Consider the following 27,177-nt stretch of genomic DNA (forward strand, 5'->3'; position numbering starts at 1 on the left):
TGGACTTGTAGCCTGAACTACCCTTGGGTTTTGCAATTCTGCAGCTCCACCTTCTGGCACAGCTTTTAATTAACCACTTGTACAGAGGGCTTGAGGCCAACTATGCTGAAAGAAGATGCGTGATGTGGAAAATAGTAGGGGAAAAGTGGCTTGAGACACTGACTGGGACTGCTAAGATTGCTGAGATGAGTGCCTTGTTGTGGTGGACAGATCGCCAGTGTTTGCTAAGTGCAAACTGCCAGAAAGCTACATTTGAGAAGATGTTTTTCTTGTTTTACTTGACAGATAATCTAAGCCCCAGTTTATTTTTTCCAACTCTTTACGTTGAAAAGTAGGCCTTATATAGTTCCCATCTAGACTGTGTTGGAATAGACTCATTCCTCAGTCCTCCTTTTCATATCCCCATCTACCACCACCTCCACCTCCATTCAGAAATCAAATTCATGCTTCCAATCTGCCTCTCCTTGGATGTGCTCTGTGTCTGTTCTTTATGCATATGTCCTTTGGTTGTTAGAGACATTGGACAAGTTTTTTTCTTCCTTCTTTTTGCTTCTTTACTTTAAAAGTCATTGTTTCCTCCAACAGATATGGGTTTAGAGTGTCCAGTATGCAAAGAAGATTACACAGTTGAAGAGGAAGTCCGGCAGTTACCCTGCAACCACTTCTTCCACAGCAGTTGTATTGTGCCGTGGTTAGAGCTGGTGAGTATAGACAGCTGTCATCTGTGATGGGGTATCTCTGCCTGTCACATCTTCGTGGGGTGGTGGGGGTGGTGGTAGTTCAGAGTAAGCGTGTATTTAACAGTTAATGGAGAGCCAAGCAGATCAGGTTTTAGTCCCTGGCTAACTCCTAGTAGTACCATTACTGGTTTTTAGATTACTATCTGTTTGGAACTTCTCTGACCAGGGTTTAGCAAACCAAAGCTCAAAGTTCACTGTGGCCTGTCATCTGTTTTTGTAAATGAAGTTTTATTGGAACACAAGTATGCTCATTTGTATACAAATAGTCTATGGCTGCTTTTGTGCTATGTTAGCAGAATTGAGTAGTTGCGACATAGGCGGTCTGGCCGGCAAAGCCTAAAATATTTACTAGCTGTCCCTTTACAGAGAAAGTTTGCTGACTCCTGCTGTAGACCATCTCAGGTCACTGATTCTGGTTAATTCTGTTTGGTGATATGTGTTAGCTATTGTTAAGTTGCTGGCCTAGAACTCTCTCTCTGAGTTCTGTTTAAAGTTCTTTTTGGGAGATGTCCTGGTGGTGCACCTTGGAGCTCAGTGTGCCCTGTGTGAGAATGTATGCCCTTTTTGGTTTTTTGCCTGCCAACTGTCGGGGTTTCTAAGTGTTCTGTACCTCCAACTTCTCAGGTCAGGCTGTTTACATGAACTGATATCTTTCTGTTTCAGCATGACACATGTCCTGTATGTAGGAAGAGCTTAAATGGTGAGGACTCTACTCGGCAAACCCAGAGCTCTGAGGCCTCTGCAAGCAACAGATTTAGCAGTGACAGCCAGCTACATGACCGATGGACTTTCTGAAGCTAAAGACCACATCTGAGCCAGGGCTGTGGTAGTCTTCTCACCACAGCTGTAAATTGTATCAAAAGATAGTAGGTACATTTAGGAACCACATAAGAAGCCCCAACCGTAATATTAATGCAATGAGTGTTTTTCTTCTCTAAAGTTAGTATCTACAGATGGAATTGTATCTACAACCAAATGCCTCTTATTCCTGAATTCAGAGTGATAATTTTAAAAGTATGAAACTTAATTATGTGGGTTTCCCCCCACCAGAATAGAATCAGTTGCTTAGTCTAGCTAGGGTCCTGCTATCTGTCATGTTACCTTGTAATGGATGTTTCCATCTCCTTCTCCAATCTCCACCTTACTGTTAGTGTATTTTATAGTAAATACAGTGAAACCAGAGCCCTGAAGTCCTGCTGATATAAAGTCCTTCTGTTTTAATTGTACAAAAGCATCTGCTCTTGGCCACATTAGCCAAGAAGTGAGGTCAGATTAATTCAGGAATCTTAGGCTAATGATTTTGTTTTGTCTTGAATCCTCAGAGAGCAAATCAAAGAAAAATCACAGTTGGAAGGAGAAAGTGGCTTATTATTGTAGTCTTTGGTTTTCTCATTTTAGTTTTTAAAGACTACTTCACAAGATGGCAGTTTCCAGAGAAACCAACATGACATGTTCTTAGGAGTTTTATGTTGGTAGGGATCCAAGTCTGGTTCCTCTTTGGGAATGAGTTGGGCAGCATACAGGCACAGAAGGACAGATATTTGAATCTTTGGTTCTGAGGTTTTTTAATGGTTCCCAACTCATTGTTTACTGTCTTTTGTCCTGGGGACCTTATAATAATGTCCCTCACGGAAATAGAATTACTTCATTACTGCTTCTACAGCCAATTCACTGTTTTTAGTATTTCATTAGTCTTCAGGAATTGAGATTTTACATTGTCTCATTTTAATTTTTTAACTCCTTTTATCATCTCTGAAACCTTTCTGTTCTGCTTGGTTCTGAGTATATTTGGAATCAAACTGATTATTGTGATCATGCCCAAAACAGCTTGGCCTAGGAGAGATAGGCCTTACTTTTTCTGCCTAACAGTATCTCATGCACATGCTCTTTGGAGCATATAAGTGTTTAAACTTGAATAAATGAAGATCAAATATGTCATTGGAACTTCAGAGTCTCAAAAGGAAATGATGGGGATACGTAACCACTGTTGGTGTGCCAAAAAGGGTGACAGAGGGACACCGTTTGTATTGTCACATCTGCCTTTCATAGTTTGGAATGATTAGAACAAGAAGCCCACTTGCTGGTGAGTATCTTTCTTGGCTAGGAGTCTTTCCTCAGTTTTTGTTGACTTTCGTACACTGATTTGGGAGGCTGAGGAAAGAGGGTTAGAAATATCTTTGTACTTCGGTGAGAGGATGAAGGAGTAGAAGTGGGAAAAGAGAAAGTGGGAGAGTGGCTTGCTGAATTAATAGCCTGCCTCTAAAAGTTGTGACTATAACGTATGATTCAGTTTGGGCCCAGAGGGAATAAAAGATGTTTTCTCATATGCCTCTCATGTTATACCTCTGTAGAGATTGTTTCTTTGGAGAATGTGAGCTATTTACCATGGCTATTGAAATGTAGCCCAAAAATACACATTGGTTTTAAATGGGAGGGTGAAAAGGCTGGGAGGGTGAGAGGTATATTATGTGTCTTTGGCGGCCACTACTTAGATGGAGAAAGGCTGCTGAAGTTGGAGCACATTGCAGTTTTCAAGTAGAACAGTATGAGCAGTGTCAGAAAAATTATGACAGCCTGGAAATTTTCGTCTGCCTGTCACTGTCCGGAGAGGCTAGGACAGGCAGTTGTATTTTTGCTTACAACTAGAGAACTAGAAAGGATGTAGTAGCTTCACAAAGGCATGGAAACAAAGCCCTAGATAGAGATTTACCTTTTCAATACACAGAACAGCAAATAGCATCACTCTAAGTTTTTCAAAATTTTCTTCACTTTTTTTGCTCTGATAGAGGATATCAGGCTCATTTCTGTTTCCTGGACCCCTCCCACTTCATGAATCTGTAGTGTTTCTTCCTAGAATAGGAGGCATGTCAGACTTCCAGGTTAACTTAGGTTAAGGAGTGTACTCATCAGGGGTCTGTAGAGAAACAGAACCAAAAGGGTGTGTGTGTGTGTGTGTACATATCTATAAAGAGGTTTATTATAAGGAATTGGCTCGTGTGATTATTGGGGCTAAGGGTGTGTGTGTACACACATATATATATAAAGAGATTTATTAGGAGGAATTGGCTCGTGTGATTGTTGGGGCTAAGAAGTCCCAAGAGCTGTAGTCAGCCAGCCAGAAGAGCTAGTGGTGTAGTTCCAGTCCAATTCCAAAGGCCTCCAAAAGCTGGAAGGCTCGAGACCCAAAAAGAGCTGATGTTTCAGTTTGAATTCAAGGGCAGCAAAGGACTGATGTCCCAACTCATGCAGTCAGGCAGGAGGAGTTCCCTTTTGCTAGCAGTAGTGTCAGCCATTTTGTTTTGTTCAGACCTTCAACTGATTGGATGAGGCCCACCCATATTAGAGAGGTCAATCTGTTTACTCAGTCTGCTGATTCAGATATTAATCTTATCCAAAAATACCCTCACAGACACATCCAGAATAATGTTCAACCAAATATCTGGGTGTCCCATGGCCCAGTCAAGTTGACACATAAAATTAATCATCACAAGGAAGAAAAATAGAAATGCACATAGCCGAGTGATTCTTATCCCACTAAAGTTTTGCCAAGTGAACATTGTGTCTCTATGAGAAATGTCTGTCTTGGTTAGAGACCTCAGTACTAGGGTTAAACAGTAGAAGAAATGTATATGGGATGAGGACCAGTTTTCTGTGTGCATCATATCTGTTTTTCCTCTTCAACCTAGATTAACCTGGAAATCTGAGATGCCTCCCATTCTAGAAGAAACATTGCAGATTCATTGGTCTACTACCAGAACATGGTTGGGGTTAAGAGTTTATTTCTAGGAATGCCTTGCTCTTAAATGTTTCAGACACAGTTTAGATATAATACCCAAGATGGAGGGCCACATAACCTGGACTTTTCAGGTGTTCATTTGTTTACAGCTGGAAGGCTTACAGACTCAGGACCCTGGAGCCTTAATAGGAGTCAAGGGAGAGATGATTCAGCTTTCTCTGATTGTCAAAGAGAAGAGACAACTGTTGCAATTTCAGATCTGGAGCCCTTAGACTTGAGGCCTTTGCGTTCATATTAAATAGCCTACCCTTTGAGTTCCATGCAGAGCTGAACAGATTGTTTTTTTATTCATATGTCTTCTTTATCTTCCTCTTGTCTGTTATAATTTGAAATAAGAGGGAAGAAAACTATTTTGTTAGCACGTAATTAGGAGAGACTTCCTAGAGATTGGTAGAGGTTGGAAGTAGAGAGGTTATAGGGCAACTCCTCGCTGGCCTCCACGTGATGATTGCTTCTTGGGTCATCTCCAGATGGGTTAGTCTAACTTGTCTTCATATGTGTTAGTTCAGAACTGGGCAGTTGGGTGGAAAGGGAGTGGCGAACATTTAGCTGTTATCTCCAACATCTTTAAAGTTTCTAAGCTAACGAATTGGGAGCTGGGAGCAGGGATAATCCTGGCATTAAAAAGTAATTTTCCCTCAAAGTTCCTGTTGCCAGTTCTCTGAAGAGTTGAGAAATATAGAGAATCCAGAATGACATTTTGTCCCTGTTGCTGTAACTTCTTGACTCTTTCCTTACAATAGTTTTTTAATTTATAAGAAAAAGGAATTACTGGGGCCGGCCCCGTGGCCAAGTAGTTAAGTTCACGCACTCCACTTTGGCGGCCTGGGGTTTCACCGGTTTGGATCCTGGGTGCAGACATGGCACCGCTCATCAGGCCGTGCTGAGGTGGCGTCCACACAGCACAACCAGAAGGACCTACAACTAGAATATACAGCTATGTACTGGGCGGTTTTGGAGAGAAGAAGAATGAAAAAAAGATTGGCATCAGATGTTAGCTCAGCTGCCAATCTTTAAAAAAAAATGGGAATTACTCTAGGCAGAGGATCTGAAAATGGGTATAAATTAAATCGTTTCCTAGTTTATTACAAATTTTAGTTGTCAACATTTGCTGCATAGCAATTGAGCCAAGTGCTTATTAGATGTTTGCCTTGAACAGTACTGGTCCAATAATTATTCTCAAGTTTGAGGGAAGATTTGGGGGGAAGAATTTGTTTTTTTCTCTAACAAGTCTCACTTTGATTAAATAGTTATTAGGAGGAAAATTCCTTGTTTATGTTTTTGTACTGCACATTCATACGTGTGTGTGTGTATATATATGTCTCTATTCACATACACACACACACACATTTCACACTAGAGGAAGAAAGGATATGGGGGGCACTGGATATGGTGGACACTGAGGTACAGCAGAGGGCTGGAGCCTCACAGTCTCATCCTCTCATTGGGAATACTTCAGACCCTTCTGTTTCCGTAGTTCTCTGTTACGGGATGCTGTTGGCTTGGGCAGGTCCCTTGTTATATGGTGTGTGGCAAGGAGATTCACTGGAGGTAAAAGCCTAGTCATTTTTGAGGGTTGAGTATAAATGGCTTTGAGGACAGGGTATTCATCATCCATTGCTTCTTTATAATTAGTTGAACTCAAATACAATTACCTGTTTTTTAAAAAAATTTTCTTGATAAATTATTGATACCAAATTGACTTCTTCACAACCTTCTGCATGCTTCACTTTCTTTCCCCCTGGTGTCCAAGTGCTGTTTCCCCACGGAATATTAATTAAATATATCAGTCTTAACAAAAACTAATCAGGAGAGAATCATAGTCTATGCCTGTTTTAAACAACAAAACAGCCTCTCGGGTTTTGGAAGGTGAAGAGCACTTCAGAGTAGGTTGTTAGAGCTGATCTAGGCAGGCCACTGATATCTGTGAGGGAAGACAGATTTTAGGAGGAGAAGGAGCAGGGCTGGTGAACAGATAATTGGATGTTAGGGGAAGAGCTTTGGCCTCTGCAGTAGAGAGGTGGGAAGATGAGAGTGCTGTTCACAAGAATAAACCAGTAGTGAGTTGGGAGTTAGAAGGGACTAGCAGGAGAGAGTTTCCAGAAGGAATCTCACATAAGTTCTGATGCAGGGAGTTGGGGAAAAGATTTGATAGGGTAAACATCGTAAGTGTCTCTCCTGTGGGGGACGTGTTAGCTCGCAGTAATGTCAGCCTGTCAGCACTCAGGCTGAGAACCACAGGGCTGCTCCAAGGGTTTAAAATAAAATGTATAGAATACAGTGTGTACAACTGGAGATATTTTCCAGCATTAAAATACAGCCCTTGTCTGATCCAAAGGACGTTATGAGGTTTTGATCTCTCACCTGCCAGACAAGTAGAATTATAGGCATTCAACTCTGAGATCTTATACATATAAACTTTTATGTTTTGCCAAATTACACTTAGATGGCGTCCACGGAAGTGGAGTCTGTATCTATATGTTGCCTTTTCCTCTTTCGGCTAGTACACTTATTTTTTTATTTTTTATTTTTTGAGGAAGATTAGCCCTGAGCTGACATCTGCTCCCAATCCTCCTTTTTTTTGCTGAGGAAGACTGGCCCTGACCTAACATCCATGCCCATCTTCCTCTACTTTATATGTGGGACACCTGCCACAGCCTGGCTCATCAAGTGGTGTGTAGGTCCGCACCCAGGATCTGAACTGGTGAACCCCGGGCTGCCGAAGCGGAACATGCAAACTTAACTGCTGCGCCACCAGGCTGCTCCTTGGCTAGTACATTTATATCTGTGAATCATGGCATATGTAGGCTTGTGGTTTTTTATCTTTTCTGGTAAGATATTCCATTTTTAAGGTCCAAAAATTATGACTGTCTCTCAATAAGATAATATTTGTACTTTTAGTATCTTTTGATGAAAAGATATATCAAAAAGCTGCTGTGATTTCAGTAATGCTTTTAAATCAATTTGACTTTGTCACACCAGAATCTACATCCAGTTGAAATACAGTGTATACATATTTGTAAGATATTCATTCAGACTGGAGATAATGCTTATACAGATTCCTTGTAATAATTCCATGGCCTCATAGAGGTTCAAAATCCATGGGTTATGAATCACCATATAGATTGAGGTTAAGTTGTTTGTCCAAAAACTGTCTATTCATGCAAAAATGTCTATTCATGGAAATTTGTAGGGTTATTTGAAATCAGTGGTATCAATACGTTTTGAAAGCCAAGATGAAAGTATTTCAGATTTATGTTTAACCAGTTCTTGAGATAAGCAGAATAAATAAATTCTTTAGAAGTGGGACCTTTGACTTATTTTTGCTTTGTTTATTCTGCTTGGTTCAAGTCAGAGCTAACAGTCTAATGCTCTTGAATGTCTTGATAAACTTGGACAGCAAATGTGTCTCTTCTGCAGATTTTTACGTGAGGACTATAATTAGTATAGCATAATGGGTGGAACCTTTTCTATACTTGGACGTGGCTTCTTTGTGAGACTTCCAGTGGTTATAATGTTGAGTAGTTTCAGAAGATTCTTTGAATAGTAAAAAGCAAGAAGACATCTCCACCCATGTGAGCTAAAATTTAGTTAGAAACACAAAACTAACATATATAAAATAGAGAAAGATTAAAGTTAACATAATATAGTGGAGAAAGCCTTGGAGACTCTGGAGTCAAAATTCAAATGGCTCTGGGTTTAAAAATTCCAGACTCTTATTTGATCTTCAGAGCAATCCTATGGAAACAGAAGATAAGGTAGGCAGTATCCCAGTTTACAGATACATAAACAGAAATAGCATCTTAAAACTTCATTTACCCAACAACGCATAGCTGGCATGTGGCAGAGTCAGAGTTTGAACCCAGGCAGGTCTTTTAACTCCATGTCTAGTGTCTTTACCTCCATAAGACACAAAATCCAAAATCCTTTGAGTTTGAGGTTCAAGACCATCACTAATAAAGGTCTTACCCATCTCTTTCAGCTTTTTCTTTCTCTGTTCCCACCAGACTTAGCTCCCACAATTGGTAGATCCTGGCCAAGGATCCACAGGTAAGGTGTCTCTTTTTGGTGGCTTACCATTTAGCTCCAGTTAAATTGTCTGTGTTCCTACCTCTTTATTTATGCAGTTCTTCCTATTGGGAATATCCTGTCCCCTCTTCTCTGCTTAACTATCATAAGAGGTCATCTGTTCAAAGAAAAAGAGGATTTATGGATTTAGGAGAAAAGACTAGGCTGCAGATACTGCTTTGGGCATTTATTTAAAAAGAAAGAGAAATGACCAAAGAGGTTGACAGGTACTTAGTTGAAGTTAGACAGTTATGATCTGTGGTGCACCTGGTCTGCACAAATCTTCCTCTTCCTCCAGCACTGCTGTGTGGATGCTCTTGAACACCAAGGTCTCTTGGTTTCCTTATTTTCATGCTAGGTCAGTCACTGGGTCTGACTCTCTTCCTTTCCTCTCCTACCTATCTTTGCTTGTTTCCTCTTTCTTCTCTTTACAATGTTAAATAAAAATTTCTTCCAAAAAATTGTGTCCTTATTTTGTTTAACTTGCTTGTTTATTTTACTGTTTTGGAAAGGAGGGAGGACAAGTTCTTCTGGGATACAAAAACACACCTACTTATCCAATATTTGAGTGAGAACTGTACACCAGCCGCTTTTGTGAAAGGTCTTCTTTTTATTTGCTGGTGACAGGTGGGAAGAAAGGCAGGTTTGCTCTGGCAGTGAGGAGGGGAGGTCAAGGAATACACTCATTTGCCCCACCTTAGATTCTCCAGATTCTTGGCATATTTAGCATCTCTTCCCCTGTGCCCTGTTTTTTTCTTCTCTGTATGTATTGTAATATGAAAGATACCAAACTAAAGAGAATCAGATTTATCTTGCTGTAACTTTTTAAAAAAAGTTTCTTCTGCCACAAGGCTTAAAGAGCTGTGGAAAGAAAAAGGAAAGTTTGTATTTCTGCCACACAACTGAGAATAGCAACAAAATGCCCGGTGTAATTCGCCCTGGGATGTGTGTTTGATAGGCCCTCATGACTAGAAAGGGAAGGGAAAAGGAAAGAAGGAATGTATTGTATGTGTTGTGTCTTATTGCTAAAGTTGCAGTTGTGATCTTTAGCAAATCTAACTGATCCTGGTGGAAGTGGGGAGAGAGCCAAACTTTGGTCTCTCCCTGCTGGAAGGTAGGACAATCAAATAGGAAATGGATGCTACTCAAAGAGTTCAAGGTAAGTTTTCCATGTGTAGCAATGTGAATGGTTGGCACCGTGATAGCACAGGGATCCTCACTGAAATATTAGCTTCAGGCACAGAGATCCAGGGAACTCCCTCATCCTTTTCGTCACATGAAAGTATAATAACTTGATCTACTTGATCCCTCTAGGCCTGAGAAGACATGTGCACTTTTGTTCTACTGAACATTACCTCTTCCATAATTCTGCTAAACCTTGAGTTGAGGTAAGAGGATAAAGAAAAGGAGTGATTGGGGCCGGCCCAGTGGCGCAGCAGTTAAGTTCGCACATTCCACTTCTCGGCGGCCCGGGGTTCCCTGGTTCGGATCCCAGGTGCGGACATGGCACTGCTTGGCACGCCATGTTGTGGTAGGCATCCTACATATAAAGTAGAGGAAGATGGGCACGATGTTAGCTCAGGGCCAGGCTTCCTCAACAAAAAGAGGAGGACTGGCAGTAGTTAGCTCAAGGCTAATCTTCCTCAAAAAAAAAAGAGAAAAGGAGTGATCTATGAAAAGTTCATTCTTTTCAGCTGACTGGAAAGGGGAAAAGAGCTTAGAGATGTTTTGCTCTAGCATAACTTGGGAGTCAAGGGTAGTAAGTAGTAGTGGATTGTATGACTAGATTTCCTCTTTGAGTTTTTTCTGTATGAAAAAGTAAAATTTATTGTTCTAACAGAGTAGCCTAGTCATCTGACGGAATTCAAATTCAATAAAGAATAATGTCTGCAAGGTCAGGCTGCTTGATGTTCATCAGTTTCCTCCTGAAAACTGGCTTACATTGGGAGGTCCTTGCCAGGGATCACAGACAAGTTCTCTGTTTTCTTTTGATAGTTTTCAGTAAAGGAGCTGGAATAAGGGAGGATTAGGTGGTCCTGTTTCTGGAAATGGGAGGAAGCAGTCTCAGAGTGGGGAGGGTGTTGAAGGAGTCGAGAGAGAAGGTGCTTAGCATGTAATAGATAATTATTGAGAGCACAAGGTTTTAGAGGGAGAAGGACAGTATTAACTCCTCTGAACTGGGCGACATTTAACCTCTTTGTGCCTGTTTCCTGATGGTAATCAGAGAACCTGGAAGGGTTGTTTGAGGTGAGAATCACCACATGCAAAACCTAAACCATCACAGAAATTCTTTAAACAAATTTAGTAAGAGCCTGCTGTGTGCCTAGGCCTGTTTTTTTGTTGGGGTAAACAAGACAAAGTCCCAGCCTTTAAAGAGCTTACATTCTGGTGGCCCTCAAACAGTGGTAGTTACTGATTTGAGGGAAACCTAAGTAAAATGGAATTAAGAATGCCGGGGATAGGCAAAAACCTGCATCAATTACTGATAATGCAAAAACGTAATGGCAAATCATTGCAAGTTCCATTCTTTTTCTTATAGGGAAAGTGCTGATCCATATTAATAAATGATGCTCAGAGGATTCAGCTACAAGTGTTTAATATACTCAATTTGTCCATCAGCCTTTGCTGAGGAGCTGCATTGTTGAAAATCCACCTCCAGACTAAGTCTGTCTCTTGCCGCCTCCATCTTCTCATAATAGCCAAACATCTGTTGCCTCAACTTGTAGCCCTCTGTTAAGCCAGTGAGTAGAGGCAGGTGTATTTACTTGCCTCTCCCACAGGCCTTCTTTCCTAATAGGTCTGACCTACCCAATGGGAAGTCTGGTTCATCCATCTTCCCCTAGTTAAAATGAAGTCTTTAGACCCTTTGAGCCGTCATATTGGTTTAATGTTTTCCTGTGGACAGCCAAGGCTTAAAGAGCATTTTCCTCTCCCATTCTGGGCTTCCTTTCCTCCCCTCTCCTAGAGAATAACCAAGATGTAAAAGGAATAGCACCCTCATTGCTTGGGGTGCTTAAGGCTCTTCTGAACATACCTTGAAGGGCCACCAGGCTGGTGACCAGCATCACCCAGACCTTTTCTTGCAGGAGGCCTGAATTGAACGCGCCTTTACTATGGCTGAACTCACGGTGTCCTCCTTGTTTCAGTCCTGTCACTGTGTAGTTCCCTGTCTCTGGTTCAAAAGAGAATCAGTGGATCAGGGGAGGGTTTCAGAAATCATTAATGGCTCTTTTTGCATCATCTCAGAGCATCTTTTTATGATCTCCAAGGATACTTCTTAGCATAATTTACTGCCCAAATATGTATTTTTTTTAACATTTGTGGGTGATGACGATGATGTACTTAAGCAGCAATAAATAAATACACTAGAATCTACTGTGTGTCACACTTGGGATACAAATAAGCCTACCTTAAAGGAACTCTAAATATAAAGTCTTACCAGAGACACAGCAAAAATAGCTTAATCGCCTTGGACTTGGTGTTCCCAAATCTCAGTTAAAACCCATCTTCTGGAGTGGGTCAAGCAGTTTCGCCTAAGTTAAAAGGTTGGGCTTTGGAATAGATCTGGATTTTTTTTTTCTTCTCCCCAAATCCCCCAGTACATAGTTGTATATTCTAGTTGTAGGCCCTTCTGGTTGTGCTGTGTAGCATGGTGCCACAGCATGGCTTAACAAGGTGTGCCGTGTCTGCGCCCAGGATCTGAACTGGCGAAACCCTGGGCTGCTGAAGCAGAGCGTGCCTACTTAACCAGTTGGCCATGGGGCCATCCCCTAGATCTGGATTTTTAGCCACCATTTACTAGTTAAGTGAACTTACACAAATTTTACCTTTGAGCCTGAGTTGTCACATGACAAGAATAGTACCTTCCTCAAAAGGCAAGGAAGGTTAAATGAAATAATGTATCACTCAGCACACTGCCTGGCACATAGTAAGCACTAAGTAAATGGTAGACATTGTTTATTGGTACTGTCTGTTACCTGTCTGGTTTTATTAGTTTCACCTTCGAAAAGGAACTTTACGTCCACGTCTGGCGAGCATCCATATGTGCTGACTCTAAGACTTAAACATGCTGAGAGGATGAGAAAGGCATTCTTTCTTAGGGAGAACAAGTAGAAACGCGTAGGATGTATTAAAGAACATGAACACTAGATTATAAGGACTTTGTTGTACCCCCATCTATTCTCCAAGGCTTAGCACTGTGCTTGGGATGCACAATAAATATTTGTTAGATGAATGAGGAGTTTCCACTAGTGAAGTTAACTGGAAGAGAGTATTCACATAAATAATAGAATGAAATTATTTAGAACCTCCAGTGCCAGGCTAAAGTAATTTAGACTTTGTCCCATAGGCAGTGAAAAGACATTAAAATTCTTTGAATGGTGGTATGTGCAAATTAGCATTTTAGAAAGGTGTCTGGTGGCAGTGTGTATTGGAGGCAGACAGAGTATTTAGAGTTCACGGACCATGTATTAGGTAATAGCTCAGTGTCAGGCCCTGAGGTAGGTGTGGGAGATAGAAAGATGGGTAAGACTCGCTTGGATCTCAAGGGGCTTACCAGTTAGGAGACTATTGCACATATTTTAAGTGTGAGATGATGAAGACGTGGAAAACACCTTTGGAAAGAAAGGAGTGAATGTGGGAAAGAACTAGTAGTACTTAGTAACTGGATGGAGGAAGAGAAAAAAGGAGGGACCAAAGTTTTGACCATAAATCATGGATAGAAACAGGGTCTCAGGAGGATAGGTTTGAGTTTGCGTTTGAGGAGATGGTAGGGTATTCAGGAGCTAGGAGTCCCGTTGTCAGTGGAAATGTTTAGTTGAAACTTAGGAAAGAGGTTAGGGCTGGAGAAGTTGATCTGTGGGTCAGTTGCAAGGAGATGTACATCTAAGTCACAAGGGTGGGTGAGAACTTGGGAGAGAGTGGCAAGAAAAGATTGAAGAGATGAAGAGTGAGTCTTGGGGAATGAATTCTCATGTTTGAGGGGTGGGAGGAGGAAATAGGTGCAGAAGAGAGAAAAGAACAGCCAGAAACGTAGAAAAGAGTACCTAAGCCAATAGAGATGCGAGTTTGCTAAGGGAGAGAATGGAACTGCTGAATGCTGTAGCTGGGTCAGATGGGAAGACACCAGGAAGCAAGGAAGAAAATATAAATCAACCCAGACTGAAGTAGAAAATTTGGATTAACTGGTTAGTAACCATAGGAGATGATGAAAACATCTATTAAAAGGCTCCGGGCCAGGTTTTCTTTGGGGGGAGGGGTGTAATTTATATCTACTTTTCTTTAAGTTCAAAAGTAAGATAGTACGGAGCTGGCCTGGTGGTGTAGTGGTTAAGTTTGCGTGCTCTGCTTTGGCGGCCCAGGGTTCGCAGGTTTGGATCCTAGGCGCGGACCTACATACTGCTCATCAAGCCATGCTGTGGTGGCATCCCACCTACAAGAGAGAGAAAAAGTGGCACAGATGTTAGCTCAGGGACAGTCTTTGTCAAGCAAAAAGAGGATTGGCAACAGATGTTATCTCAAGGCCAATCTTCCTCACACACACAAAAAAAGGCAGATAGTATTTGCAAGTTCATAAAGACTGCTAGCAGTTCCTTTTATCCTCCTAGGCTTATTCCTCAGAGACCACCATGGTCAACTCTTTGAGATGTTTCATCATATTCCTAAATAATATGCTCATGTTACTACTTCTTGATGATGAAGTTTAGACATTATTTACAGTCATGTGTCACTTAATGATGGGAATATGTTCTGAGAATACATTGTTAGGCGATTTCATTGTTGTGCAAACATCATAGAGTGCACTTACACAAACCTAGATGATACAGCCTACGACACACCTAGGCTATATGGCATTAACCTTATGGGACCACTGTCATATATGTGCTCTGTTGTTGACTGAAATGTTGTTACGTGGCACGTGACTGTATTGACTTTCTGATATACAGGATGAGGATATGGTTCTCTTAAACCTCTAGTCACTTCCCTCCTCTGCATCTTTCAAAAATCATTATATCACAAATTTTAGTTAAATTAATGTTTACATAATTTGCATTCTGTAAATGTCACATATTACAGAGCCAAGTTGTGTGCTATGATCATGTTTCCTTTCGTAAAATTTAGTGTTTTCCCTGAAGACACGATCACCCGATTTTTTAAAAACTGGTAGAGTTTTCCACGTCCATATCTGTAGTCCTTCATCAGATCTGATGTAGGCTTTCAGAAAGATGATCGATCAATTCCATTTTCACCCCCTAGAGATCTTCCTTCCGGCACCCTCTTTCTCTTGCTGTCTTCTGAACAATGCTCTTTTTGGCCCTTTATTATTCTAGAATTTCCTCGTCCCCTTTCTCTACTAGATTCCTTATTTCTTGGATCCCGTTTTATATACTCTACTAATTCACTTTCTTGTTTTACTGAAGCACATTTGGTAGCTTCTTAAGAAAGACCACGTGGAAGATGAATTTTTTTGTCATTGCATGTCTGACAGTGTCTGTTTTTCCCTCACATTTGATTGGTCGTTTGGTCGGGTATAGAATTCTAGGTAGAACGTAATTTTCAGTTTTGAAGGCTTGCTCCATTGTCTGGGAATATGGAAACAGTCATTCTCAGCTGGGCATATAAGGAAGTCATATATATAACGCTGAGGCTGGAGTGGCCATTTTAGGCTGTGACAAAGTAGTAACAGAGCAGGGGAGTGTGCATGAAATGAAGGAGATACATAGAGATGTGAAGCCTTGCTGCTCCTGAGAGACTGAGATAGTAACTGTTTTGGGTTCTGTTGGCTTTCTGGTTTCTTACTCCAGAAACTTGAACTCATAAGGGCCAGCTTCTTGCTTTGTTATTTTTTCTCCTTTAATCTATGGCTGCTTGAGTGGGTTTCTGTTTCTCACAACTAAATGCTCTTTAAGACAACCATCCATTTTATTTCAAATCCATCTCTGTCCCAGCCTGAAGGCTCGGTGCCTGCGTTTAGAAATACAGCTACGTCTCTGAGAGAGCTCTGAATTGAGAATCAAGAGGCCTAAGTTTCTAGACCTCTGTCTGCTTTTACTGCCACTGTGGTCAGTGAGTGGCATTGGACAAGTTGCTTTACCTCCTTGTGACTCAGTCTCAGTGTCAATAAAGAGAGATGGCTGCATCAGTAAGATTTTTTAAATTAAAGACAAAATGAGATTACCTTTGTATACATGCTTTGACGAAAGGCAGGATTTGCCAGTAGAAGTGATGGAAAAGGACTGAATAATGGGAAGGACTCTTCCCGAGGAGACTGTCCAGGACCTGAAATAACTACTTCTGTCTCCAGCTGTGGACCCTGCTTACTGTCCCACCTGGTGGTGTTAGGGATATCAGGAGCTCACCTGTGACTGAAACGGAGAGAAAATGCCCCTGAAGGTGGATATCTGACTTCTGGCTTCTGGCACAACACTGGTAGGTCCCACTATCTGTCGGCGTGGTTTGGTTTATGGTAAACACCAACTGAGATGATATTTCACTGACACCATCTGTCCCAGAATACCGTTTAAGTCTCAGTTGCTCCAGGCTGGTCTCAGGGGAACAGTCTGAACCCCTGTCCTTGCACAAAAACACTATAACCCCCTCAGCCTCTTCTTTCTTAGACCACACAGTACAGATTAAGCTTAGTCGCTTTTCTTCCTGGGAAACTGAGCTGAGGATGTGCATGCATCCTGGAATGGGAAGGGAAGAATTAGCCATGGGAGGCCGGGTATACATGGTAAGTTAAACTCTTACATAGAAATGTTGAGGCAGAGATGGGGGCTGCCCCATAGACATGAAATACCCTCTCTTAGAAGAGTAGTCTACAGGCTGTACCCATATCTGAAGGAGACCTGCAACCCCAGCTATACATTAATTCAGAAATGGTCTCTATTTTACTTCTACTCTCCAACTAGAACTTCTAAAGGGGCTTTAACTATTAAAGTGCTTTTGTATACATCTAATCCTAGATACAGCCCTGGAGACAGGTATTAGTGTCCCCATTTAATAGATTAACAAACGGAGGCACTGGCGCTTAAATGGGTTTGCCGGAGTTGACAAATATTGTAGTATCTGGATCTCAAACTCAGATTTCATAAACATATAATGTGTAAGAGCCTGAAGGAATCTTAGATTGAGGGCCATATTACCAGGCTCTTAGCAACACATAGCAGAGGGAGGATGTCAGATGGGGAGGGCATTAGTATTAGTTCTGACAAAAAAGAAGAAGAAACTATATTTTTCACCCTTTCATTAGTGTCAAGAAGAGTGGGTCCTTTCCTTCCCCACCAGAAAAAAACTACGGGATCCATCCCTCCTCATGAGTCCAGGATTTTCCCTGATGAGTGTCTCCGCCCTGGGGATCTAGGGATGGACTGTTCTCACCACCAAGCTGGATGTTCACAATTGCCAGCAGAATGGCCAGGGCAAAGCAGCCTCCGCCAGGTGCCATCAGTGTCCTGCACATTGTCAGCGGCTCCAGGAACTCGAAGCAAATGTTGGCTCTGCTGATGTCCTTGGCCTCACTTTCCTGAAAGCACAGGGGGATGCCTAGTCAGGCCTTCCAGGGCCCCAAGACCATTTACTTGTTCCAGGCACTAGAGTCTGATGGAGGTGGAAGAGGGCTCGGGCGTGAGAGTCCAGCTGGCTGGGAGGTAAGATAGTAAATCAAGTGAGATGTAGAGATGAGAGGGACAAAAAGAGAAGAAACATAGGGCGACACGAAAGCCTATATTTTCAGATTATTTTTTTTTCTAAATTACGTTGGGTTGCTGGATCAAAGAATGTCAATGTTAAAATTTTTTTCTACTGTTATTATTTTTTTTGTACTATTATTATCATATTGCTCTCCGAAAAGGTGGTTGAGATTCAGATGTTCAACAAGAATGCTTGATAATGTACATTTTCTCATGCACTTGCCAGCACTAGGCATTATCTGTCTTTTACATTTTTGCCAATCTGATGGATGAAAAATTAGATCTCACTGTTGTTTTATTTTGCGTTTCCATGACTAGTGAGGGTGAGGACCTCTTCATATATGTGGTGGTCATTAGTATTTTCTCTTCTATGAATTGCCTGTTCATATTCTCTGCATATTTTTTTTAAATCAACTTTTAGAAGCTTTCTCTATATTAGAGATATTAACCCAGCTTTTTTTTTAAACAAACATTTCCTCCCATTTGGTTGTCTCTTTGTCTTTTTCCATAAGGAAAGTTTACCTTTGTGTTCAGTTAAGTTTAATACATCTATCTTTTCTTTTAAGTCATCTATATTTCCTGTATTGTTTAAGAAAGTTTCTCTCAGGCTGAGGTTATAATTTTCTTCCAAAATTTTTATTGTTTTACTTTTTATATTTATATCTTATAATTCTAGCTAATAAAAATTATCACCATATCAAAAAACTCTGAACAAAAACCAAGACAAAGAAAACACCTAAATTTTTACCAACACGGAAATGGTTGAATAAATTTTTTTTTTTTGAGGAAGATTAGCCCTGAGCTAACTATTGCCAGTCCTCTTCTTTTTGCTAAGAAAGCCTGGCCCTGAGCTAACATCCATGCCAATCTTCCTCTACTTTATATGTGGGACGCCTACCACAGCATGGTTTGCCAAGCAGTGCCATGTCCGCACCCGGGATCCGAACCAGTGAACCCCGGGCCGCCGAGAAGTGGAACGTGTGAACTTAACCGCTGCACCACCAGGTCGGCCCCGGTTGAATAAATTTTGATTCATCCACATAATAGACTATTATATGTATTATTAAAAAGAATGAGTTAGTTCTATAAATATGGGCCTGAAGGGATGTCCATAATATGCCATTATGTCAAACAAAGCAAATTGCAGAGCTACGTATATAAAATAAATACATTTTTATTTTAAAAAATTCTCCATGTAGATGTTTTTAAAATATATTTAAACACTTTTGTAGTTTATAAATTGGCCGTGAAAACCCTGTGAATAGCAGCGAAGCACTATCTGATAGAGAAGGTGAGAGGATGGCACAAAAAAGACTGGGCAGGGTTCTGCTCTGCTGTACACAGGGTCCCTAGAAGTTGGAATTGACTCCATGGCACTAACAAACTAGCCAATAATGCAAGTCTTAAAGAATCAGTATCATAAAGACCACATTCTCTGCCATAATGAAATTAGCATAGATGTCAAAAACAAAAAGATACATTAAAAAATTATATTTTCCATAAGTTGCTTCTTTTTCACCTGTCATTCTTACTTTGTCAGCAGGATGGTGTAGGGGAGGAATGCATAGGTAGAGGATGCTTTTGGTTATATTCTAGTTCTGTAGTTGTGCAGTGGGCTCATAGATGTTAATTATATTTCTATGTTCTATATTTTTAGATATGTAACATACTTTTGTACATATCAAATGATTCATTTAAAAAGATAACATATAAAGAAAAAATCATATATATGTATATATATATGCACCCACACTATGATACCATGTATATAAAATTGAGAACACAGAGATCTGAGAAAGTTTACCACCTACCGACCACTTATGAAAAAAATTACTCAAGGAGGTACTAGACAGCAAAAAGGAAGACAATGTATTATGACAGTAAGCTGGAAGAAACCCCAGCCATCGAATATGAGCTGGAGAATGGAAGACATCTGGAAAGAAATGAAAAAGGAGTCCTTTGACCTTGACACTGGTAACATTCTCTTATAAGAAGCACAGATTTAATATTGTAAGATATTTCTCTTTCCTTGAATATAATCATACTGCTTCATTTAATTATAAATAATATTTACATAATTGTAATATTGTTAGTGTTCCATATTGGTTTTTAATTTATGGAATGAAACTAGAGGCATAACATGGATCACTTAATTAGCGTTATAAAACAAATAAATGTTATAATCCTTGACAATATAGAAATTTAAAAAGTAACTTACAAAAATTAGATGAATTAGAGTCAAAGGAGAGGAGGAAAGAAGTCTGTGGTTTCCTCAGTTTTCAGAAGAGGGTAAAATATCATGTAAAATTGACAAAACAGTAAAGATTTAAGTATTCTATTTAAATTTATGAAGATGAGCACTAGAAGGACTAAAACATTAAATATCACTCAGAAATATTGGAAAGCAGGAGGTGGTGTAGGGTGTTCAGTTACTGATGGGGTGGTGTCATTAGATACTCTTTGAAGTATCAAGAAATAAAGGTATATAATTAAAAATTATAACCCTAGCCATCGGGGGATTAAATGGAAAATATTGAAAGTGGTGAACTTTAGATGGGGGGGTTACTGCGGGTAGAGGGGGAGGTAACTGTAAGAAGCATTTTTTTTCATTGCATAATCTTTTGTTTGATTTATTTTACCTTGTGGATGTATTACTTTTAATTTAAATTTTTTTAAATAAAAGAGTATATTGCAAAAACATAACCTATGAAAGAAAAATAATTTTTAGAAATGAAATGGAGGACAAGGAAAGAGAAATCCTATAATTATAGGGGGCTATTGTATGTCAGTCACTTTATATACCTTGAATCATTTAGTCTTCACAGATGTTATTATCCTCTCTTTTCAGGGAAGGATGTGTGTGTGTGTGTGAGGAAGATTGGATGGGGCTAACATCTGTTGCCAATCTTCCTCTACTTTGCATATGGGACACCTGCCACAACATGGCTTGATGAGCAGTGTGTAGGTCTGCACCCGGGACCCGAAACTGCGAACTCCAGATTGCCGAAGCAGAGCACGTGAACTTAACTACTATGCCACTGGGCCAGCCCCATCAGGGGAGGATTTTTTTTTCCTCCAGAGTATTCCCTAGATTTTCCTAAATCCAGAAAACCTGGGTGACACTCTTTCCAACTCTTGATGTCTCTGTTTCTTTGGGCTTGTCTCAGGTCCTCCTCTGTCCTCTGTTTCCTCATCTGTAAAGTGAGGAGGCTGCCTACTTCAAAATATTGCAAAAACAAACCCTCAACAGCACAAATCTAAATTTGGCATGTCCCCCATTTAAAAGATTTCAGTGACTCCATGCAGTGGGTATTTGTCATTCTTCTGGCTACCCAGTGGTATCTGTCAGGGAACTAGCCCCACCTTCCTTTCTCCCCCTCATTACTTTCCTGTGAGTGCTGATAAAAGGCAGAGCCCTGATTCTCTCTTCAGGAGCCCAAAGGACCAGATACACCTTCTTCCCGCCCTCTGAAAGCTGGGGTTAGACTAATGAGATTTTCCCATCAGGCCTTTGGATCTTGAGGGCATGCTGCAAAGATGAGGTGACAGTGGAATACTCCCTGGTGGGATTCCTTCATAGTCAAGTGCTCACCTTCCCACCCTCATCACTATGTCACAGCCGAACCAAGATCTAATTCACTGAATACCCGAGCTATCTTACAGCTGCAAATGTCTGCCCATGTTGTTTACTCTTCTGGAGATGTCTTCCTTTCTTTCTCTGCCTGATAAACTCTTAATCATCCTTTAAATTCCAGCTCATGGCCCTATGGGGGAAAACCACAATAGAATAAAAATCAAATAAACTAGTTGAATAAAGGGAAAAAGGAAGAAAGTGAAAATTAGAAATAGGAAAGGAGAAATAATCATAAATATAAGTGGAACTAAAAGTTATAAGGGATATTTTTGTATCACTCTATGCTAGAAACTTAGAAAAGCTGGTTGAAATAAATTTCTGTGAAAATACAAATGATAAAAATTGACTCAAAAACGAGAAAACCTGAAAGGCCAAATAACCCTGAAAGAAATTGAGAAAATTGTTTGATACTATCTTCCCAGAAAGCACTACTTTGGATAGTTTATAAGGAAATTTTTCAAGATGATTCTGATGCCATTTAAATTGACAGCATAGAAAAAGAATGAAATTTCATTTGCTTTTACTAATGTCAAAACCTTAAAAGAAAGCAAAAAGAGGACTACAGACCAATCTCACTTATGAATACTTATGTGAAAATACTAAATAAAATATTAACAAGCCAATCCAGCAGGATATTAAAAATATAATGACAAATGGGGTAGGATTAATTTTAGAAATTCTTGGATGATTTGATATTAGGAAATATACTAATATTAATTAATACGTTAATAGATCAAAGAAGAAAATCAATATTCTGACAAAATCTTACATTCATTCCTACTAAACCCCTAAGGAAAATGGTAATAGATGAATGTTGTTCAACCTAATAGAGAAATATATATCTCATAAAATTCTAGCATCATATTTAAAGGTAAAATATAAGATCATTTCTATTAAAATTAGAAGCAAGGCACAGATGCTTCCTATTACCTCTATTATTTTGCATTGTTCTGGAAATGTTAGCCATTGCATTTAGAGAAGAGAATAAAGTAAAGGATATAAATATTGGAAATCTTGAGGCAAAATTACTATTTATAGGGGCCTGCTGGTGACACAGTGGTTAAGTTCCCATGTTCCGCCTCGGCGGCTGGGGGTTCACTGGTTTTGGATGCTGGGTGGGGACCTATGCACCGCTTGTCAAGCCATGCTGTGGCAGGCGTCCCACATAAAATAGAGAAAGATGGGCAGAGATGTTAGCTCAGGGCCAGTCTTCCTCAGCAAAAAGAGGATTGGTGGCAGATGTTAGCTCAGGGCTGATCTTCCTCCAAAAAAAATTACTATTTATACATAATGTAACTTCCATCTGGAAAACCCGAGAGAATTAGTTAAGAATATTAGAAACAATGAAAGGTGGAGCATTGAATAGGCAGTTCACAAAGGAGGAAATGCAATGAAAAGTTGTTCAGTCTTACTAGCAGTCAGGAAAGTGCAAATTTTTAAAAATTCAGAGTTCAGAATTATGACCCAATAGATGAACAAAAATGAGAAAAAAGATAAATCCAATTCTGGTAAGGGTATGAGGAAATAGTCACAATCATTCACTCTAGGTAAAATATACCCTGTACCTTTGGCTCTATCTTACAGAAATAAAAGCATGTGTGTGCTGGAATACACATACAAGAATATTCACTGCAGTAGTGTTTATAATACAAATAAATTAGAAAAAAGGAAAGACCCATTGGTCAAAGAATTGTTGAATAAATTATGGCATATCCATAGTTTGGAATATTATGTAATCACAATTATATAAAATAATAATAAATTAATGTATAAATACATAGCATAAATAAAATTTAATAAGGTATTCACTTATAAAATGATTAATTTTCCTAGACACACTTTCCTAGATACTTGTCAGAACATATGATAGAAGAAGAAAATCCCATTCATTATAGCAACAAATGAAATGCTCATAAAATGCCCAAGAATTTAAAATGTGACAAGATTTCTATTAGGACATATAGGATAAAAATTATAAAGTGCTATTAAGGAACATAAAAGAAAATCTAGATAGAGACATTTGTTCATTTTTCCTATATTTACCTATTAATTTGTCACAATCCTAATAAAAATCCCAGCAGCAGCCCAGTAGTCTGTGCCCGCCACTGCTGCTCTAGCCTTGACCTCTTGCTCCCTCTCCTGTGTTGTCACACCGTCCTGCTGTACTGTCTCCTCCAGAATGTCCCACTGACTCTTGAAACAAAACGTTGAAAGTTTGGTGACATGCTTTGTGTCTAGCTACAAAGCATCGTCTGATTTGAAAAGGATAAAAAAAGGATTGCGATTATTCATTCAGCCCAGGATTGGGGTTAAAAGCATAGACTCCGGAGCCACACTGCTTGTGTCCATGTCCTGGTCGCAGAACTTACTAGTTGTGTGACATGGGCAAGTTCCTCAGGCTCCTGGGGCAGGCACTGAATAAATGGATATATTTGACGAACACTGAGCAACTGTGTCAGGCACCGTAGGGCACAGAGAAACTACTACGACAGCAGAGGCAGACTGTCCCGGTAGTTCAGTGCAGCCTCTAGAGTCAGAGGGACAGGTCTGTAATCTGACTTTGACATTTGCTAGCTGTGTACTATTGGGCAAGTTTTTTAATCTCTCTGAAAATTAGCTTATTGATCTATAAAGTGGTGATAATACTCTCTTCCCAGCGTTGTTGTGCAGGTTAAATAAGTAACCTGAGTAAACTGTTTACTCCAGCACCTAGCATAGAGGAAGGGCTCAGTAAATGCTGGCCATGATTATTTTTATGGTTCCTCATAACTGAGGCACATCTCAGTGTCCCAATCACATCCACATACATGATGGTGTTTAGTTCTTATAAAACACTGAGTTAGTATGGTTATTTAAAAATATGTCTTTTGTACTAAGCCTATGAAGGATTTGAGAAGCATTGTGACTAGTACAAAATTACAATTTCTACGTGGGGGAGCTAGGATGCTAACCCTCAAGTTAGGGGTCTTTCTCTTGGAGTTTCCTTTCCTTTCTTTCTCTTCTCACACTCACCATACATTCAGGAAAAGCTGCAACACATGGAGGGCTGTGGTAACAACGATAATGTCATAAAGTATATCAAGGAATAGGGAAGGAGAAATTCTGAGTGAGGGATCTGGAAAGAATGCAAGATGGCAATGGAATTAGGTCTTGAGAGATGTTTGCTGACTTTCGGGAGCTGATGCCTGACGCATATGGTGGTGACGTAAGGTGGGAAGTGGGCTGGGGAGATTTGGTTTCCAGTCTTGGCTCTGCACTAGCTGTCTGTGAGATGTCGAGGTCATGTCCCTTCTCCAGGCGCATTTCCTGAGGGACTGATGAAGCGGGATGGGAGGGAGGCGGGGTAGGGACTGCTTCCAAGAAGAGAGCGGGCTCTCTCGGGCTCAGCTCTCAGACAGGCTGGCCGGCTCGCAGGCGCTGATGCAGGAGTGGCTGGGCTTCGCGGTGCCTGGGGGGCGAGCTGAGGCAGAGTGTGTAAGTCTGTCGTAGGCCGTTCCCGAGGGCTGGGGGCAGGCAGAGGCCATGGAGAAATGATGCTCTTGGAATAGGTGACCTTGGTGCTCGGGATGCGGAGCACCCTAATGTGATGCAGGCAGGGCACCCCAGAGCGGGAACCGCTGCTTTTGCACTCTGGCCGCTAGAGGGCGCTGCCTTCCGGTTGAAGCCAGAGATGCCCCTCCACGCGTCCCGAGTTCATCAGCCCAGCGTTTGGCCTGGGGAGGCGCGGGAGCGCGGGGTCCGGCATGCGGGCTAGCCGGGGAAAACCTAAACTAGTAGCGGAGGTGTGGGAAGTGCAAGATTGGGTCTGGTGGGTCCTGGGGACGCGGACTCTACTAGAGCTGCAACTGGGCCTTAATAGACTAATAGTCGGGAGGAGGTGGTCGGAGAGGGAAGTCTGGGGACTTTTTGGGTCCACCACATGCCAGGGGCAGTTCTCATCTTCCTCATGAAAGTGGCGAGCGCCAAAGCCGGCAAGGATGAGGGTGCAGATTAGGTTGGCATCCTCACTTTTCAGTCTTCCAGGGGTTTCTGAACTACGTTGGCTGCCCATGGCCTTGGACTGTCAGGATGGAGAGATGGCAGCCGACAGTACATGCCCTCCTGTCCCCGACTTTTTAAAGTGGGAGGCACGTGGAGTTCTGGATTCAAATGCAAGCTTCGTGTAAGCTCGGGCACGTTATTAAGCTTGCTCAGCCTCACATTTCTCTTGTGTTTAAAGTTCCCTCATGCGAACGTTGTGACGATTAAATGACACATGAAGCTGATCCCAAGGTTTTCTAGCAAGTGGGAACTGTCACTGGTGGGGACGAGATTGTAAGGATTGGCCATTCTCTCTGCTGCCAAAGCCCAAATATAACTTTTGAGAGGAGCTAGAAGGTTAGCAGTCAGCTCCACAAATACCTCTAATTGCAGATCTCCCACAAAACCAAGAAAGATGCCCGGGCCCAGAGACGGAATCACATCAATCACTACAGCCCCAACTTTACTTAAAGTAGAAACAGCCTTGTAAGAAACAGAGGTGTGGTCAGGAGGCCCTTGGAGTATTTGTCTGCTTTTCAGACTTCTGGCTCTGGTCTCTCTCAACAACCTTCAAGGCCCTCTCAGCCTTGACATAGATGCGCCGTAGACACTTTTGGTCGTCTGGTGAAGCCTGTGGATCCCCTTCTCAGAATAACATTTAAAAATTAATAAAATAAAATATATAGGATAACAGAGGAAACAAATTATATCAAAACAGTTGTCCGCACATTAGAAGCATGTGTGATAGAGCAGTATATGTACTTCTTTAGATCTAGCATTGGCCTAAAAACTATCGTAATTCATAGCAGTGATGAGTGTAAATGACGTTTTGAGAAATCTGTAAGAACTGTAATGACATTTGAAAATATCTGATTTCTATTGTTGGCAAATTCTATTGTGGTTTGTTGCCTACATTCGTAATGGAAGCAAATGCTAACTTTCGATTAGAGATTGGTGCAAATAAAGATGTAATGTTTCCCCCAGATTCACAAATCCCATGAATGAATCCCTGGACCCCCGGTTAAGAATGCTTGCAGAACAGGTTCCTCATTTTGAAACTAGGGAGACTGAAGCAACCAGGTCTTCTGATTCCTAGGTGAAAGGTCTTCCCACTAAAGAGCATAGCTCTGGAACTTGGGGAAAACTATCTCTAAACCATTATTTTCACCCTGGAATTCCCAGGTTTACTCCGACAAAATCATGCCGGTGGCCTGAAGCCTCCCTTGTTTTTGTCACCCTCAGCACATTCATCTGGGATGTGAACTTCCCCCAGAGGTGCCTCACAAGGCCAGCTCCAAGCTCAAGGGAGCACAGTGGTTTGCCCCAGTTCAGGCTTTGAGGGGTTAAATAAAGAGGTGATCCAAATCTTGCTAACTCTCCTCCAGTAACTATCTCCTTTTTATTGATATGAATGACCCTTTGTCATTCATCCCCTATGAGCCCTGAACAAAAGAAAGTAGCCTGGAGGATTTAGAACAGCATAAGGGATTTAGGCTCTGTCAGGTATGGCTACTTCAAGGAGTTCACCTGGATTTCCCTCCTGTGAACACACAGTGTGGTTCTTTCCCATCTGAGGAAAGAGCCACAGGGGCCCATGTCCCTGAAGGTGTGTTGGGGAAGGGCCAGCATGTCGGCCCAGCTGGCACATGTGACATTTCTTTTTCCCAGGCTCCTGAGGGTAAAGGGCATATCCCTTCAAGAAATGGGGTTTCTCAGGGACCTCACTGGAAGCCTATCCTTGCCTGAGCAGTTTTGTCAACTGTCCCATCCCTGGTCCCAACCCCAGGTCCCCAGGGGCCCTCTTTACCTCAGGACAGAAGTTCTTCTTTCCTGCTCTCAGGCTGGGGGCTCTGGTGAAAGCACTTCGAATGAGCTCTCAGTCCTTAACTTGTTATTTATTCTTGTTGAAACCCCATCTCCCACTTCCGTCATTGTTCATGCCTTCATTACTGAGATGTATGGTCTTTGAAAACCACAGAATTGGGGTTTTTCTTTTAGCAGTTGGGGGTCTTCCTGTCTCTCTCTCCTCCACCCCCACTGTGAATTTTTTTCTCCTTTCTCTCCTCCACCTCCTCCTCTGCTGCTGTCTCGTTTTCCTCTTCCTTTGTGTGTATGTGTTAGAAATAGGCTAAGGTGCTGAAAGTGCTGAGAAAAACCACTCCTTGAAATTGTTTTCTTCACCTTGAGGGACAAAGATGTTTCACCTGATAATTCATAGTAAAGATGAGA

The 27,177-nt window shown here is 41.1% G+C and overlaps 3 protein-coding genes across 4 annotated transcripts in view; 2 read left to right on the plus strand and 1 right to left on the minus strand.

Annotated features, from left to right (window-relative positions):
- RNF115 (ring finger protein 115) overlaps positions 1 to 7,845 on the plus strand; it is a 73,601-nt gene extending 65,756 nt beyond the window's left edge. Inside the window, exons 8-9 of the mRNA XM_023641318.2 lie at positions 586 to 701; positions 1,404 to 7,845. Coding sequence (XP_023497086.1) covers positions 586 to 701; positions 1,404 to 1,535 — 248 coding nt within the window. The 3' untranslated portion in view covers positions 1,536 to 7,845. The remainder of the gene's footprint in view (positions 1 to 585; positions 702 to 1,403) is intronic.
- Positions 7,846 to 8,776: 931 nt separating this feature from the next.
- On the minus strand, positions 8,777 to 27,033 carry CD160 (CD160 molecule). Of its 2 annotated transcripts, none has more exons than XM_005610210.4 (5): positions 26,756 to 27,033; positions 16,984 to 17,128; positions 15,963 to 16,289; positions 11,639 to 11,776; positions 8,777 to 9,465 (listed from the first exon to the last, which is right to left on the minus strand). In XM_005610210.4, exons 2-5 carry the CDS (start codon positions 17,063 to 17,065, stop codon positions 9,458 to 9,460), a joined length of 555 nt encoding a protein of 184 aa, XP_005610267.1. In that variant the 5' UTR covers positions 17,066 to 17,128; positions 26,756 to 27,033; the 3' UTR covers positions 8,777 to 9,457. The 2 variants fall into 2 exon arrangements, with proteins under 2 accessions (XP_005610267.1, XP_070124507.1); XM_070268406.1 differs by having other exon boundaries at positions 16,987 to 17,128; positions 26,756 to 26,891.
- The window catches only part of PDZK1 (PDZ domain containing 1), a 48,690-nt gene continuing 45,820 nt past the window's right edge, over positions 24,308 to 27,177 (plus strand). The window contains exon 1 of the mRNA XM_070268396.1: positions 24,308 to 24,402. The gene's annotated coding sequence lies outside the window, so the exon portion shown is untranslated. The remainder of the gene's footprint in view (positions 24,403 to 27,177) is intronic.

Source organism: Equus caballus, chromosome 5 (genome assembly GCF_041296265.1).
Source record: "Equus caballus isolate H_3958 breed thoroughbred chromosome 5, TB-T2T, whole genome shotgun sequence".
Taxonomy (NCBI): Eukaryota; Metazoa; Chordata; class Mammalia; order Perissodactyla; family Equidae; genus Equus; species Equus caballus.

Excerpts from the sequence above, each read along its gene's own strand:
- CD160 (XM_005610210.4), bottom strand. The coding sequence starts at position 17,065 with ATGTGCAGGACACTGATGGCACCTGGCGGAGGCTGCTTTGCCCTGGCC. Across the intron at positions 16,290-16,983 it reads TGTGAACATCCAGCTTGGTG|GATGCATGCACATCCTCAGC; the intron begins GTGAGAACAGTC and ends TTCCCATTCCAG. Across the intron at positions 11,777-15,962 it reads TCTCTCCGTTTCAGTCACAG|AGACAGGGAACTACACAGTG; the intron begins GTGAGCTCCTGA and ends CTTTTGAACCAG.